The sequence below is a fragment of the Lemur catta genome, chromosome 25 (assembly GCF_020740605.2).
Source record: "Lemur catta isolate mLemCat1 chromosome 25, mLemCat1.pri, whole genome shotgun sequence".
Lineage (NCBI taxonomy): Eukaryota > Metazoa > Chordata > Mammalia > Primates > Lemuridae > Lemur > Lemur catta.
The window spans coordinates 3,409,886-3,426,548 of record NC_059152.1 but is presented as its reverse complement, the minus strand read 5'-3'; the positions used below and the strand labels follow the sequence as shown (position 1 = coordinate 3,426,548).

Genomic DNA, 16,663 nt, shown 5'->3' with positions numbered 1-16,663 from the left:
TGTGATGCTCTGAGGAAGTCAAAGTGCTGTGAGATAGAAAGAAATAAAAATGCCTAACGTTACCGTAAGAATTAAGTAAGATACTGCACGTACAATGAAAGCATTCCTGTGTGTTCTGGCCCGAGCTGGGCCGAGTGCTGGGCGCCAGGGACACAGTGGGGGACCCTTCAGTAGCCTGCACTGAGCACATGTCACACAAATATTAGTACCTTCTGCCTTTGTCATGACCTTCCCGTCAGGGTGACTAGGCTTAAAGAAAATGGTTCAGCGACTGAGTCCGACAGAACCTCCCCTGACTCCGCCATGACCCGGTCTCTTCACGGTCCAGCGCTCTCTGCGCCACCCACACCCCCGGAGAAAACCCTCCTCACTGATGTCCTAACGGCGTCCCCAGCCCCGGACAGCCAGCCACTGCGTATGCTCCTTTAGTGCCCCCACCTCCAGCAAATCTACCTCTTCTAGCGGTCACGCTGTCATGGCAGTGCTTTCCAAAGCGTCGGCAAAGGCTTTTAACAAACCAATGGAGCCACATGTGAGTGGGGACTAATATCTTTATGAACCCTTGCAGGAAATGTATGTTCCTTCCAACAAGGGTCTCCTGGAGACACAAGGCGTTACCCCGAAGGATGACTTCCTTCCCTGATGGGAATATTTCAAGCACCACCGTGCACGGCTGAGGGCCCTTCATACTGCACCCCCTGTAATTTTAGGACGAGTCCTGTCTTGCAGGAGTTGACACTCTGATCCCGGAAGAGGTAGACCTGTTGAAGAAACGTGAGCTGAAGAAAAAGTGGTCTTCTCTTGCATTCATCGGCCCGTATGCTCACGGTTTGCTGAATGTGTCCCCCAGAGGTTGGGGACAGTGGTGCCTTAGGCAATGTTCTCATTCTGTAACAGACTGCCGGGCGAACCTCCGCGGCTTTCCAGCCCAGGATTAGGTATTTGACGAACTGTCGGGAGGAATGACTGTCCCTTACACAATGCTAAGCATTTCCGTGGCAAGACTTGCACCGTATTTTAACACTGTGTTGTCTGACCTCTCTATGTGCCTACTAGTGTATGTTTGTGTCCCGACTCATTCTAAAGAGGTTTGCGGTGACGAGCCCTAGAAGTAGGAACCAGATGTGATGTTCTGCAGTCACTCACAGGAACACTCTGCTTTATCCCTCGCAAGCTGGCAGGGACCACGTGCCAACTCCCCTTCACAACGCTGGCAACTGTCCCCTGGCAAACTAGACAAAACCTTTCCTGTAAAACACCCCAGTGAGCAAAAAAAAAAAGGAGTAATTTTAACTAAGAGGCTTTTCCCTCAAGCTGATGCTGACACGTATTTGCTCAGAGATTTAGGCCCTGGCACTTGCTTGGTGTTTACTGCACCCTGTTCCGGTGATGAGTTCAGCTCTAGACCTGCGCGGGGCTGGGCAGCCCACCCAAAGGGAACAAATGCCAGTGGACAGAATAGATACTTTGTTTCCTGAATAGTTTCAAATGACCAAGAGGGGATTAAGGGGGAAGAGAGAGGGAGCAAAGCAAATTCACCTGGGCGTTAATCAACTTTTTGAGAGTCCAAGACTGCCAAATCACAGCTTTCTCTCACCTCATCACATTCTTCTATTGCCTAAAACATCAGCCCATGGTTTCCTCTCGCCTTGAAAGTCTAATCTCCCGTGCAAGGCATTTAAGGCCACGCTCCCCTCCTCTCTACTGAACGGCTGGTGATTTCTCCGCAGTTGCCATGTCACATTCTGTGCATTGGCACCGGCCATTCCCTCCGTTGGACGCTCCTTCTGCACCTTGGTAGCCTGGTGAACTTCTGCTGATCCTCCCAGACACGGCTCCGTGGTCACCACCTCTGGGAAGCCTTCTTTAACCTCCCAACGTTGACCACTGAGCCTCTGATGCCCCTACAAGTATACGTCTTTACCAAAACATGTATTAATTTACATTTTACCACCCCCCACTACGTGTGAGAGTGATGAGCGCAGGGCTGTGTCGTCTAATTTCTGCCTGGATCATAAGGTGCCACAGTACCTGGCACAGAGCTGGTTTTTAGTAAAACCTTGTCCAGTGGAGACCGAATTGTAGCTGGATTGTCTGTGGGCCCCAATTCTGCCACCTGGGACCACACAGAACATGGCTCCTCCTCTGCATCTTGCAGCTCTTTGAGCGCACGAATGTGCTTCTTGTTCCCAGAGTTGGCTGTTTCCTCCATCTGTTCCATCCCATCTATAGACAGGTTTTCAAATTCCTCCTTGATTTTGGTTCCACTCCTCAAAACCCATTTCAGTTTTTCTATCTCTCTCTCTTAATATGTCCTGGCCCGAGCTGAGTAGAAAATTCCGGATGCCCTCCATCATAAGCAATCTCTCCTTATTCTCAAGTGTGACTCACCTGTGATCCCTACTATTTATGCCAAGAAAACCTACTGTGTAGCAACACCCATTGCCTTTGCAGTCATTGCTGATTTAATATGAGCTTCTAGGTCTGAGGGTCAGTGGCTTTAAATTATAAGGATTCTGAGCTATTCTGTCCTAAGATGTGGGCGGTTATGGGAGGAAGGGAATTCAGAAATTTGTTACCTTTTACATAGAGAGACTACTACTTACTTTCCTACTATCACTGGGCCGTGAATTTTGATTATCACCTACTGGTGATGCTGATCTCCCCAAAATCCTCCCGAGCCATCACCCAAATTGCTGGTTGGGGCCAGGGATGCGGCTTGTGACTGTGGACCAGAATGAAGACCAGTGGCTCACAGAGAGATCAAACCTGCCCTTGGCCTCATTAACCCCAGGCTGCAGCCAAAACGGAAGCAACTGCAGCAGTCTGGTTCGACACACAGTGAAAGGATACTCCAATGCGCCTTCAGCTCTTCAATTTTTTTCAGGGATTCTTGCACTTCCTTCCACACTTGCTCATCGCCGGTCAGCATATCAGCATCCTGCTCAGACCGAGGTAGAAGACACAAGAGGAAGACAAACAACCCAATTAAAAAATGGGCAAAGCATATGAACAGACATTTCTCCAAGAAAGATATACAAATGGCCCATAAGCATAAGAAAAGTCACTGGACATCATTTATCATCAGGGAAATACAAAAGCAACACCACAATGAGATAGTATTTCTTACGCCCCACCATGGCTATAACCAAAGAGACAGATAACAGCAAGTACTGGTGAGGACGTGGAGACGCAGAAACCGTGACACACCGCCGGTGAGAATATGACACGGTACAGCTTTGGCAAACAGCCTGGCAGTTCCTCAAAAGTTAAACATGCACTTAGCACGTTACCAATTACAGCCAACCATGTTAACAATTCCACTCCTCAGTATATACCCAAGAGAAATGAAAACATATGGTCAACAAAAACTTGTACACAAATATTCATGGCAACATTGTTCATAATAGCCAAAAAGTGAAAACAACGTAAATGGCCGTAACTGATAAATAGATAAATAAAATGTGATACATTCATACAATGGAATTTTATTCATCAGTTGAAGAAATGAAGGGCTGATACATGCTACAACATGGATCAACCTGAAAATCACGCTAAGCGGAAAGAAGCCAATCATGAAAGACACGTATGATTCCATTCATGTGAAATGTCCAGAATATGTAAATCCACAGAGACAGAAAGTAGATTAGCGGCTGTCCAGGGCTAAGGGCATCGGAGGGAACTGGGAAGTGACTACTAACGGGTAAGGATTTCTTTTCAGGGTGCCAAAAATGCTCTAAAATTGACTGACGCTGGTTGCACAACCCTGTAAAGAGACTAAAAACCACCGAATTGTACATTTCAACTGGGTGCATTTTGTCATATGTGAATTATAGCTCAATAAAGCTGTTATTGTTTAAAAAATCAAAGGGGAAGAGGAGAAAAATAATTATTTGTTAAGAGACCTACAGATATAACTTTATCAAGTATGAAGTTATCAATCAAAATGAAGCCAGGATAAAAGAAGGTAAGTAAACCTACGCTCATATGACCCTACTGTGACTTCTGTAAAAACTAAAACCAAAACAAACAAGCCCCTCCGAAACATTTTTAAAAAGCAATCAAAACACAATGAAATTATGAGCTACCACTTGTTAAACGCCCGCTCTCCTGTTTAGTAAGCAGGTCCCTGTCCCGCCTGTCTGCCACTGTGTCTGTGGCATCCAGCTCACTGCCTGGCACTCAGCGGGCGCTCGACCAGCATTTGCTGAATGACTGAAAACCAAGACGCAGTTTGACATATGTGGCACCGTGCTGGGGGCGTTACTCACATTGTCTCCTTTTAGCTTCACAAAGCTCTTTCATATACGTGAGATCACACCCAGCAGGCTCCACAGGCAGGGAGTGGTCCACCCCAGGTCAGGCAGCGAGGAGACACATTGTCTACGGAATACTCACAGCCAATAATAAAACCGAAGGAAAGTAGGTCTGACGATCATCAACACGAAACAACTCTGAACAATTCAGAGGTAAAATATTCTCCCCTCCAGGTCAGAGGGCACCTAACACCCGCCTCCCCGATATACCACTGACCACAATCACTTTATAGACAATGAAATTGAGACTCGAAGAGATTAAGTGACTTGCCCCCAAATCACCACCTTGGAACCCAAATTTAAACCCAGGTCTGCCTGATACCCAAAGGCTGTATTCTTGCCATGTACTGCTCTGCTTATCACAGACCCTGCTCCGGTCTCTTTAGCACGCTCAGCAACTCCTAGTTCCTTAGGGCCGCACTGCCCAACACAGTAGCCACCAGGGACACGTGCCTATTTCAATTTAGATTAATTCACATTAGACACAATGAAAAATTAAATTCCTCAGATGCACCAGCCACATGTCAAGAGCCCAACAGCCCCAGGTGGCTGTGGCTCCCGCATTGGACAACACAGACGTATAATGGTTATGTCACTGCAGAAAGTTATGTTGGACTTTATTTGAACCCAGTGGGACTCATGTCAGGCTTCTGGCCAACAGAACCGTAAAATAATAAATGTGTGTTGTTTTAAGTGACTAAGTTTATGCTCATTTGTTACAGCTGCAATACAAAACGAATACAGTCCCCAACTTGTCTTTTGTGCTTCCGGCCACTGGGGCTCTTTGCGCCTGCCCCTCCCTGTACCTAAAGTTAATTAATTCGATCACTCATTCATTCCGTTAACACTGGAGTGCCTACTGGGCACCGTCCTAGGCAGTGCGGAGAGGGAAGTAAAGAAATCAGATCCAATGTCTCCCCAACGAGCCTCAGAGCTCCCCGAGGGACTGTGCCCGAGGCACGTCTGCATCCCCGGTGCCGGCAGTTAACATTTGGTTAGGGTCAGTGAGTGAGGACCAGAGAAGTGATTTCCCACAACCCACAGGTAACAGTATTACAGGAATAAAATACCTTCACTCCATGGACAAGGAGAATCCCAACCAAGGAAAAAGGTGGTTCTTTTCACAGCACACTTGTAACCTTAACTCGCTTCTAACATCACTACGTAATAATTATGCTGGAAAAGGGCCTGTTCCCACTGCAGCTGTCGGCATGTGCCGAATGCTCACACACTGATCACCATCTAGAACCTAAATTTGACACCCCCTCCACCCCCCGCCCCCAGCACAGGAAATCCCACACGGGCTCAGGACCCGGGCTCTCTGGCAGCAGCAGCACCAACGGTTATTTGGGACGTAGCTCAGTTACCTCCCCGGGCTTCTCTCCTGAACATCATCCTAAGTCTCTTGGGGCTCTCTTGGCCCAGAGGCCCCTGGTCCCATCTGTCCCTGGATGGACCCGTGAGGCCATCTAGGTTCTTCATACACAGCTGCTGAATCAATACCCAGGATCACGTCCTTAACTGTAAAACTAGGTACCAGATGATAAGAGATAATCTCTCTACCACACAAACGTGCCACTCAACAGGATTACATTCAACTGGCCAAATGCTTCCTTGGCATTTCAGAGGAGGAAGTATACCTGCCAGGCGCCACTAGTTCCTGTGAATTAGAAACCAAGTTTCTTCGATAGGATAAGGCTGGAATGCGGCAAGAACGGCTGCACGTAACGTTGGGAAAGTGACCACCAGCTTTATCAGGCTCAACATCGGAGCACCCACCCAGATCCACCTTGTATCTGGAACACTGAAAAACAGATGTGTTCACTTAGCTCGCCCGTGTTTGATGCTGAAGCTCATGCGCTGGGCTAATTTCACATGGTTCTCGTTAAAAGGAAGAGGAAAAGGAGAAAGGCAATCTGCTTTCCAGTACACTTCCTGTCATCCAATCCTCATGCAAACCCTAATTAGACTGGATTGGAGAGAGATGAGTATAGGACGGGAAATAAAACTGATGAACATTTATAAACCTTTCCAGTAATGCAATAATTTTAGTATCTTAGAAGAAGAAAAGGTTTTCAGTTTATGTTGTTTTTTTTCCCCAAAGTAGAATGAATTTCAAATATAGTGTCTGCGCTGAGGAGAGAGACTGGGAAGTCCAAAAATTTAAAATTATGAAGGAAACGAAGTTTAATTCGCAGCGTCTTTGACTGAGGGTACTCTGGTTCATGGATACTATACTGGGACTAATAGATTAATATACAACATCATTCAAAACCTTTATGATTAACAGGAAATATCTCCGCTGGAACCAATTTCCACCTCCTTTGGCAAAAACAACTGAAAGCAGTTCAGATATAACTTCAGGCGAAAAGCAGGTCTTTCATAAAGTGGAAAAATAGTGCCTAAAAATAGAGCATTCACTATCGTATCAGCCGCAAACCAGTCAATGGGCATTGCAGGAGGGAAGGAGGGCAAGGAAGGAACGTTCTTAACTTGAAGCATGAACAAACTGTAATACCTAATTAGCGATTAACGAGCACGCGAACCCAATAAAATGAGGAGGACGCAGGGAGAAGAACACTGGACTCAGAGTCCTGAGATGTGGAATTGGATCCCTGGCTCCATGGCTGTGTGACCCTGGCCAGTCATTTAACTTCCCCAAAGCCAAGTTTCGTCAGCGGTACTAATTCTCCGAGTTCATGTACCTTCTAGCCTTTTCCACCGCACCCTCTAGAAGCACTAGTGTCGTAAATAGCACAGCGTGCCGAGCGTTCAGTTCCCACTCGGGAGGGCCGGGTGCCGACAGGAGGCTGCTGAGTCAGCCGTGTGTGGCGGGAAGGAGAAGAACAGGGTCACCCTGGTGGAGTGAGGAGGGAGCACACTACAATGTCATCAAGAACCAACCATGCCCTGGGTGACCGGCTCACTTTTAACCTTGACCCAAGCATTCCAAAAGTGGTCCTTATAACCAACAACATTTGTACCCCTGTAATATTTTGGAATAATAATAATAAAAGAGCCAACTCTGCCACACCCTCACATGTCCACACTTCCAGTTCCCTTTTCTTGAAAGCCTCTATCCTCAACTTCATCTTTTAAGCAAACTCTTCTTATCCGCCAAGAGCCAGACCAAATAGCCTCCCTAACAACAAACTAACCGAGTCACATCACAGGCATGATCCTTATCCACCTGGTTTCAAGATACTTGCTCTACTATCTCGTAGCAACGAGTGACGCACATGGAAAAGATGTGCTCCAGATGCTGTCACCGGTCCACGTGCCAAAATTACCTTTGCAAGCCAAGATGAAATAAAACGGGCTTGCAAAGGTCACCGTTTCATCTATTTCATAAAGCTGTGAGATCTCGGTGCCTGTAACAGACGTCCACGAGCAGGACGTAGCAGGGCTCTGAACTCCGAGTCCAAGCAGCTACCCACGTCCTGTCCTGAGCTCGAAGTTCCACCCTCCTCCTCCCTCGCCCCCCCTTCCTGAGCAGGCTGACGGCAGCATGGATGTCTTCCTCTCCGGTTGGGGAGCTTTCTCCAGCGGGCCAGTACTGTCGCTGCCTTGGAGTCTGCAGAGGAGCACTTGGGCAAGTAGCGGCACTAAGCCTGATCCAAACAAAAATGCTGATGTCGAGGAGAAGAACCCAGGAAACCACTCAGCAGCACGGTTCCACTGAACTGTCATTCAACGTCACGTTCCCGCTGCGCCCATCGGCGTTTGTCAAACGCCCATTTAACTTCAGTCTCAGGCAGAAACAGGGCTGGCTCTTCTGCAGCCACCAATCTCTCCAGGGCCACGCGTTCAAACCCAGGGTGGGATCGAGGTTGGATCTCCAGCTACGCACAACTGCCGTAAGGAAGGGGAATGTGTCCTTCGTCATTTCTGGGGCAGGGACCACAGCCTTGAGAGTGTGAAGTGAGAACTTCCCGAACCACTGAAGGCCTCTTCCAGCTACAACCTCAGCACCGCCCCTCGCTCTGTGCCGGGTATTCCCATCTCAGTGAATAAAACGTCTCCTCAGTGAAATAAGCTTATTTGCTCATATAAAATCAGGTCAACTTAGAATAAAACATAGTATCTACACATTTAGGGCAGTTTGAGAGCCCACCTGTGCCAGCAGGGCTTACTGAAAATCAGCCTTTTACATGCAGCATTTTGTAGAAAACCAGCATGACCGGCTGGTACACAAAGGCACTTAAACATGACATGAAGATATGTAGGAAGGAGACACTTCCTTGCACCCCCCCCCCCACTGAAATGTTATGTTCCTGAGAACATACAATAGGGATTGTAAGAAGCAGAAGGCCACGAGCTTGGCTTGCAAAAGCACATTGGGGCAAACGCTCTTCGCATTTGTAGAGAGACCATCCAACGGACGGCTCGTGCGGCTGTGAACTAACACTTGCATCTCCTGGCAGAATCCTGCTCATCTTGCATAAACACCACAGGTTGGGAGGTTTGAGACTCTGGGAGAAACACGAAGATTTTATAGGAAATCTTTTCTAATAGCAGCAGCCATTAAGATAAAGTACCCTCCAAGTTTGCCCTCTAAATATCAGGGCGGGTTTTGTTCTAATGGAGACCAAAACCACAGCCCTCACCTCCTCCAATCTGCGACGCCTCCGTCTTTTATATTTTCTTCTTTGGGAACAGCTGCTTCCCCTCTCCTCTACAGACAGAGAGGAAAACGCTTTAAACTGCAGCAGAACAGATTCCAGTTGGGTTTAAGGCGCAGTGTCCTGATAGCAAAGGTTAGGAGAACCTAGGTGTGGTTGCTCCAGACATACTTAGAACCAGGATGGACAGCAGCACGGTTTGCAGTGAGTGCACCGGGTGTATGGGAATTTGTGACAAGCAGCACCACCAGAGTGGAACTAAAGAGGCCGGAACCCAGTCTCGGCCCTGCCACTGGCCAGCCGTGAGACCTAGAGGCCGAGAATGCCTCCAGGCTCAGCCTGACCAGGTGAGAACTTGATTAGAGTTACCATGGAGATGGGAGCTAATCCTGCCACATTAGTCACCTGTGTGTAAGGTATCTCTTCTGCACGTGGAGAGACATGAAAGTTTTAAAGGAGAGACTTTGGGATTTGTGGTTGTGCGATAAATTGCAAATCCCCCTTCATTCTAATTTTTTTCCCCTTTATTCTATTTTAAGCTGAGTTTTCTCATGTAGAGACTACCCCAGCCAAAGCACGGACAGCACGCAGGAATGAACAAAGACTATACCCAACACAGTGCTGTAACTCTGCCAACTCGAGAATTTGACAGTGATTATTTAATTCACACATTCCCTCCAACATTTGTATGTATCGTGATTATAATGGGCAGTATTCCAAACCCAGGCAAATACATGATATTTGCTTATCTGCTCAAGCAAACATATCAGATTATTTAATCTGTGGTTCTCAATCAAGGGAATAGTTTAGTTAGGGTCCACAATAACAATTTCTGATAAGAAGTCCTGGGACACAGGTCTAGACATACTTTTTTAGGAGGTAATCATAGGGGTGACCAAACGAAATTATTTTCTTTGACATCAGAATCTTAACATTTGCTGATGCAGTGCCCAATAGCTTCCCGCAATTTTTCAGACTTAGGTTGCACAAATTCCCCAGTTCTTACTAACACTTTGTGGCAACACTGAAATCCTCAGACCATGTGTCAAACAAGCCAAAAGTTCAAAAGGAATATGTCACAGTTTGAGGGAAAGAATTACTTCAATATCCCAGCCTTATCTTTTTTTTTTTTTTTTTTAAAGACCCATTTTCTCTCTCAGTGGGGAAAAAAAGCCAGCGTTCCCTCAATTATTCTAAAACAATTCTGTGGTCTGCAAATAAGTCCATGCAGAGATCTGTTTCTAGAAGCTGACAGGTGAGTCATTCCAGAGCGCGATCGATCACTCCTGGGCTGAAGCGATGGTTTTACCCTTTGTCCCCGGGAATTCTGTGATGCCAGCCACGTAGGATGTAGGAAATCATTACACTTCTTCATCAGTTTTTGTCTTCTTTTTGGGTCCCGTTCTTTATGGGTCAAAACTATATGGTCCTGGCCATTTGCCTTTAACATTTCTAAGGTTTGGAAGACGTCGTGACCAGTCTGCCCTATCTCATACCACTGAGAGATTCTGCCCTAAATCACCAGGACCCAGATGCTCTTCCTGGCAACTTTGTATCCCATGGAAGAGAAGCCCTGGCCGACTGCACAGCCAGCCTCCCCCCACCCCCACCCCCGCGTGCCCCACCAACAGAAAGCCCATGTCTGCATTTTAAATTCCAGTAAACTCCAGGCTGGCCCTCGGCCAGGGGACCTCTTTGTAATGTCAAAGATAAAAGCACTGGCCATGTTTGGCACCCTGCCCCCACCTCCGTTCTCTTGTAAGCATCTCATAAACCAGGCATGCATTACTGTTAACAGAACCTTCCAGACCAAGGTCTGACGGAACTTCATAAACATTACCAGATGATGATCAGAGGTGCCCCCACTTCGCGGGAAGAAAAAGAGGTACGGGGAGGGGCAAGTGATTGCACTCAGGACATGCTGGAAATCAGGGGGAGAACTGGAAATACACACTCAAACAAACACTCACAAGACTTCCGCTCCCAAAGAACTGCTCACCCAGCTGCCCAAGTCCTGGGCATCTTTCAGCAGGGCCTGGCAGGTTTGCAACCCCAAATCTCAAACCTGTCCCGAACGGTCAAGGTATAGATACAATCTGTGCACTGATATCCGGTAATGTCCTTGTCAAAGTGTGGGTGTGCAAGATAGCAAAATTCTCTCTTTTCGTACCCCCACTGTGTCCCCCCTTGGCCCAGGGAATGCTCTGAGGCCAGCCGCAGAGGATTTATAGAACCATTACCTCTTGATCAGTTTTCATTTTCTTTTTGGGTCACATTCAGAATTATACAGCCCTCGCCATTTGTCTTGAACATTTCTGTTTTACTATCCCTTTAACTGTCCAGATTACTTTGAAAGTAAGATTTTAATGTTAGTCAATGCTTATCAACTAGAATATGTGAGGATTTCTTTCCTGGAAGTGAACAAATATAAAAATCCCTCGTGTTCTGTGCAAGAAAAGGAGGACACAAAACTCCATTTAGAGGGCTTCATAGGAGAAAAACCCCAGTCTTGCTTCACTAATGGGAGCCGTGTTGTTCTGAATATGCTTATTTTTATATATCAGAGACTTTAATTCGCTCTAGGTGTGCTAACCTTCTCCCCCGCCCTACCCACAGTGCACACACAGACACGCCCACATGTCCCAGAAACACATTTTAAGGGACAGTGAGTGCCCTAATCCAGAGATCACCCAATCCAGGAGAATCCCAACATTTAAGGGGCAAATGGGAAGAAGCAGAGAAAGGTGCAGAAACTAGGGGAGGAGTACTCCTCGAAAGAAGAAGGGAGGGATGGATGCTGAGAAAGACAATCCCGAGTGACCAATGAAAAGTGCTCCAGGGCTCCGTAACGCAAGCAGGGAGCAGACAGTCACCGATCAGAGCAAGCAGGAAAACGTCAACAAGTCACAGCAAGTTACTTAATTCTTAGTTTTTCTCCTCTCTCCCCAAAGAAATCATTCTCAAATAGGAGAGACTAGAATAAGGTATTTTAGAAAAGCTCACACCTGTAATTTCAGATGAATTATATCCCAGAATAGTGAAAGCACTTGGTAAATACGATCATGGAACTGTTACTATTCCTCTCTGAAGAACTGAGACAGGGAGCAGCAGACCAGACTGGTGGCAAATACAGTCCCAAGAAAACATAAACAGTTCAAAGTCTGCATAATAGAAGCCTCCAAGCAGATAACTTACTGTCTGTCTTTGATGTGAGCCATGCTTGCTGAGAACTGAAAAATAAAATGGTGTTCACTAGAAACAGCAAGGGAGCACCATAGAAATCCTGCCAATCTGAACTCATTTTTTCATGAAGACTGGCTAAGTATATGGAACCAAACATCACTAAGACCATATAATTTGATTTCAACAAGGATTTGACGAAGGTTTTCAGAATACTCTGTGGGTAAGATAATGAAATCTGGTTAGGATGTGAATGCACGTATAGATTCCCAGGTGCTTCAACAACCAGCTATAGTTCAGGATTAACTGATGTCAACCTTGAATCGCTCCTCGGTACTTTAATCAATTTCCTTACTTTACAGACGAGGCTGAGTTTCAGAGAGCTGGCAAACACCTGGCCAAATAATAACAATAATAATGTTTATTGAGGATGTATTGTGCTAATTACTTTAAACGCTTTATCTCATTTAATCATTTTAACAAAGTATAAGGTAAAAGCCACCTCAGTCTCTAATTTATAGATGACAAGAATGTAGCAGATGCTGGGCATGGTGGCTCACACTTGTAATCTCAACTACTTAGGAGGCTAAGGCAGAAGGATTGCTTGAGGCCAGAAGTTTGAGACCAGCTTGGGCAACATAGTGAGACCCCATCTCTACGAATACACATACATACATACATACGTACAGACTGCAGCTGAGAAAAATGAAGTAACTTCCTCAAGTTCATGTAGCCAGAAAGTGGTGGAGATGGACTGAACTCCCGGTTTTATAACTGAAAAGGCTGGGTGCATTTTGCTACCCCACAACGCCTCAAATATTCAAGTATTTGAAGACCGGTAGGTGAAACAAGGAACCTATTTACTCTTTATTGCTCCATGGAGCAGAACTAAGACCCTGATGTAAGTTAAAAGAGGCAGCTTTTCATTTACGAGATTAATTAATTTTACAAGCTCACGAGGTCCCTCGTGAAAACACTCTCTGACTTTTGTGCAAACTCCAGGGTGGCCCAGTAGACACAGGCACTTAGGATGCTCTTGCAGGAGAGTCCAGGCAGGAGAGAACTGTGCTCAAGGAATTTTCATAGAATTTCATTTGTTATGGGAAGAGGAAAAAGGAAAGAAGTGACAACGGTCTGCTCTGAGTCATGTGATCTTGACTCGAGCTGCTTGGGAAACGCTGGTTGGGTTTATTAACCAACCCCATCTCCCCAAACGGCTGCTGCTAACCCTCCCACAAGTTTCCAACAACAAACCTCTCTGCAAATCTTCTGTGCTCTCAAACCTTCCTGCCATCTGAAAAGACAGCCTGTTGCTGAAAGTTACTACAATAAGCCAAAAATAAATTTTTAATTTTGGGTAATAGTTCTAAACCTATTTTCAATCACTGGGGTGTGGGGTGGGGTGGATGTCGAGATGAAAAAGAGAACAAAGTTTGTGAAACTCGCAATGAGGTCTCTGAGTCAACGATTTAATGAGTAATAAATAAATAAAGGCACTAGAGTCCTCCTGGGTCCCTCCCTTCTTATTCGGCTACACATCTGTTCTGCAATAGAATGAGCGAGTTAATTACTTTTCTAGGATACGTATGTACTTTATGAGACACCACACTATACCAGTTAATAATGATCTACCTTCTGTTGACACAAAATGCTTAAATTAATAAAAAAGCTAAATGATGTATCTCCTAGCAAAGCATGCTTAATTGAAAGGCTGGATGGCAGGAGGAGTGATTTTCCTGGGCAAAAATTATTGAGATGAGCTTATGGCAGCATGGAAAGCCCCATCAACAAAGGGACTTACATGGGCAAACTGTTTGTAAGAACACACTACAGAAAGCGGAGGCTGAGCTTCTCTAATCACTAGTGTAGCAACACAGTGATTGTTAGAGAAAGAAACCGAGACTGATACCCAGTAATTGCCCGTAAGTGACAATATTTGTGATTTTCCATTTAAAATCTGTCTGTTCATCTTTAGGGTCTGAAAAGAGAAACGTGACAAGGTATAAACAATCCCGGGAAGCTTTGCTATTAATATTAAAAATCCTTCTGCTCTTTACTGAGCGTACCCTTGGTAACCAGACACTAAACCAATAGATAGCACTATGGAAACAGTTTATTTTTTCCGAACTATATAACAGTATTAGATTACCTTGGAAAAAATTGAGATAACATCTAAAGCAGGCTCCCAGGACTGAGATGGAAGCACACACTCTAAATAAACTTGACAGAAGTGTCCTGTTCAGGTCTGAAAACCTGAAGAAAACTCTGAAGCCTGTAACACTCTGCAACAATTTTGCTATTTTCCACTTATTTTAGGTTAAAGAACAGTCTAACTACTTTTCTTGGATTTTAAAACTCTCTCTCACTTCTTTCTAGCTTAAAAAACAGAATAGAGGCTGGATGTGGTAGCTCACACCTATAATCCCAGCACTTTCGGAGGCTGAGACAGGAGGATTACTTGAGGCCAGGAGTTAGAGACCAGCCTGGGCAATACAGTGAGACCCTGTCTCTACAAAATAAACTGAAAAAAATATTAGCTGGGTGTAGTGGCGCATTCCTGTAGTCCCAGCTACTAAGGAGGCTGAGGCAGGAGGATTGCTTAAGCCAAGGAGATGGAGGCTGCAGTGAGCTATGATGATGCCATTGCACTTCGGCATTTCAGCCTAGGGCAGCAAAGCGAGACTGTCTCCAGAAAAAAAAAAAAAAAACAGACTACAAAAAAAAAAAATTGGGGGGACTGAAGTCAAGAAGTTCTTTCCAATATTAACAATTTGTTTCTTTTTGGAGCACCAACGCTAAACGATCTGGGAGGAGTATTTCTTTTTTCTGACCATTCAACACCCTTTGTTCTTCACCGTCCCTCACAGGGTAAAATCGCCTTTACTGACTTAGGCTCACAGAAATGTTATGGTAGGTGGGCCTGACACTAAGGATTTAGGCACAAATCTAATGAGCTTAACCCTTTTCTCATTTTTGCCTATTTTTGGCTTTACAGGGAGCTTCAGGTACTAGCCTCTTCTTCTAGACCTTTGAGTACACAGTAGGTATTCAGCAAAGGCACAGTGACTGTCATGGGAAGCAACAGACAAATGTGAAAATGGCCCAAACCCAGAGACAGCGATTTTAAAAAGAAAAAAAAAAAAAAGTCCAGTTTTATAGGGTAAAGTTCCTTTCTTAAGTGCTAGGATGCCTGACTTTTCTTTTTAATCCCAAACAGCTAATCGATACAGGGACTCTCCCAGGTCAAACGATTCCAGAACTTGAGGACTGAGAAGTTTCCTGGGAATGCAGAGATGAAATAGATGGAGCAACTTTGTTCTTAGTGGACCCCCATAGAAGAAATGCCACCAAATCATTAAAAAAAAAAAAAAAAGCCCAGAAGGTCAATACCTCTAATCCCAATACCTGCAGTTTCAGTCTGTTTCCCCCAACTTAGGGAAGACTGAAAACCGCAGGTCACCCTGCCTGGATAGGACCTTCCCTTTCTCTTGCAGGCAGAAGAGTGTCTACTGCCCTCACCTTTCCTTAGAGGCTTATTTTTCTGCGGCATTCCTCTGACTGCAACATCAGAGGTTCCTTTACTCTCTTTTTAAGTTCTGGGTCCACGGGACATGCTTATAAGACTAGCTGCCGAACAGCTCATGAACGCTACTCAGATTTCTGCAACGATATAAAAACAAGGAGGTAAAGTATTCACAATGATTTTCACACTTTTACAATCATTTGAACTGACCTCACTCACAACAGACACAGCTGTAAAAAAAAAAGTAGGTTTTTCATTTATACGATGTCAAATGAAGGCAATTTTTCTCATCTTCTGAGGCTGTGTGTTTTACCCACGCTGGGGCCTTCTCCCATGTCGAACGCAGCCTAATTGTTTAGAGATAATGAACGTGTTTTATTTCAGTTGTAGAAAACCTAATTTATTAATTGGCTGCTACTTTATGTGTTCTGTTTTAAAAGGCACGATAAATAAAGAGATTAACATAAAAAGGTATTTAAAAAAATGCCAAGACTGACTAAATCCTGAGAAAAGCAAGATGATTCCAAATTAAGCACGAGTAAATTTACTGCACAGAGGGGCTTAATGACAAAAGCGGAGACAACTGGTTTATGGCCCTTAGCTGCCGCTTTCAGATTGTAACGTTGCAGACGGGAAGCGCTATCGATGCTTTAATAATCCCAGGATCCTCATGTGCACATCCAAACAAGAGACAGAGGACGCCTCCACCCCTGTACTTGTTAGAGTTCTCGGGGTCTGAAAATGACTTGGCAATAAAGCTTGAAAGAAAAGAAAACAGAAAATATGCTGATTCCTGCACCAAAGCAACGCGAAATCCTAATTACTGGGAAGCAGAGCTGGTTTAGACAGCATCACACCCTCTCCGCAGCAATTAATACTCACGACAACGGTAAATGTCCTAATCTTTAATTGAAACACCCAGAGACAGCCTGTAAGCAAATGCGCATTTGCAATGAACCATTTGCCGTATCCTCGGGCATTAATGGGACCCAGCAGCGTCTCCCTCTTCCTCGGGGAGGGAG

At 45.3% G+C, this 16,663-nt stretch overlaps 1 protein-coding gene across 11 annotated transcripts in view; it reads right to left on the bottom strand.

The window, feature by feature from the left end:
- Nucleotides 1–16,663, bottom strand: part of SMYD3 (SET and MYND domain containing 3) — a 358,877-nt gene that overhangs the window by 49,958 nt on the left and 292,256 nt on the right. For all 11 annotated transcript variants that reach the window (XM_045537179.1, XM_045537180.1, XM_045537181.1 and 8 more), the window contains one exon: nt 2,854–2,941. In XM_045537179.1, coding sequence (XP_045393135.1) covers nt 2,854–2,941 — 88 coding nt within the window. The remainder of the gene's footprint in view (nt 1–2,853; nt 2,942–16,663) is intronic.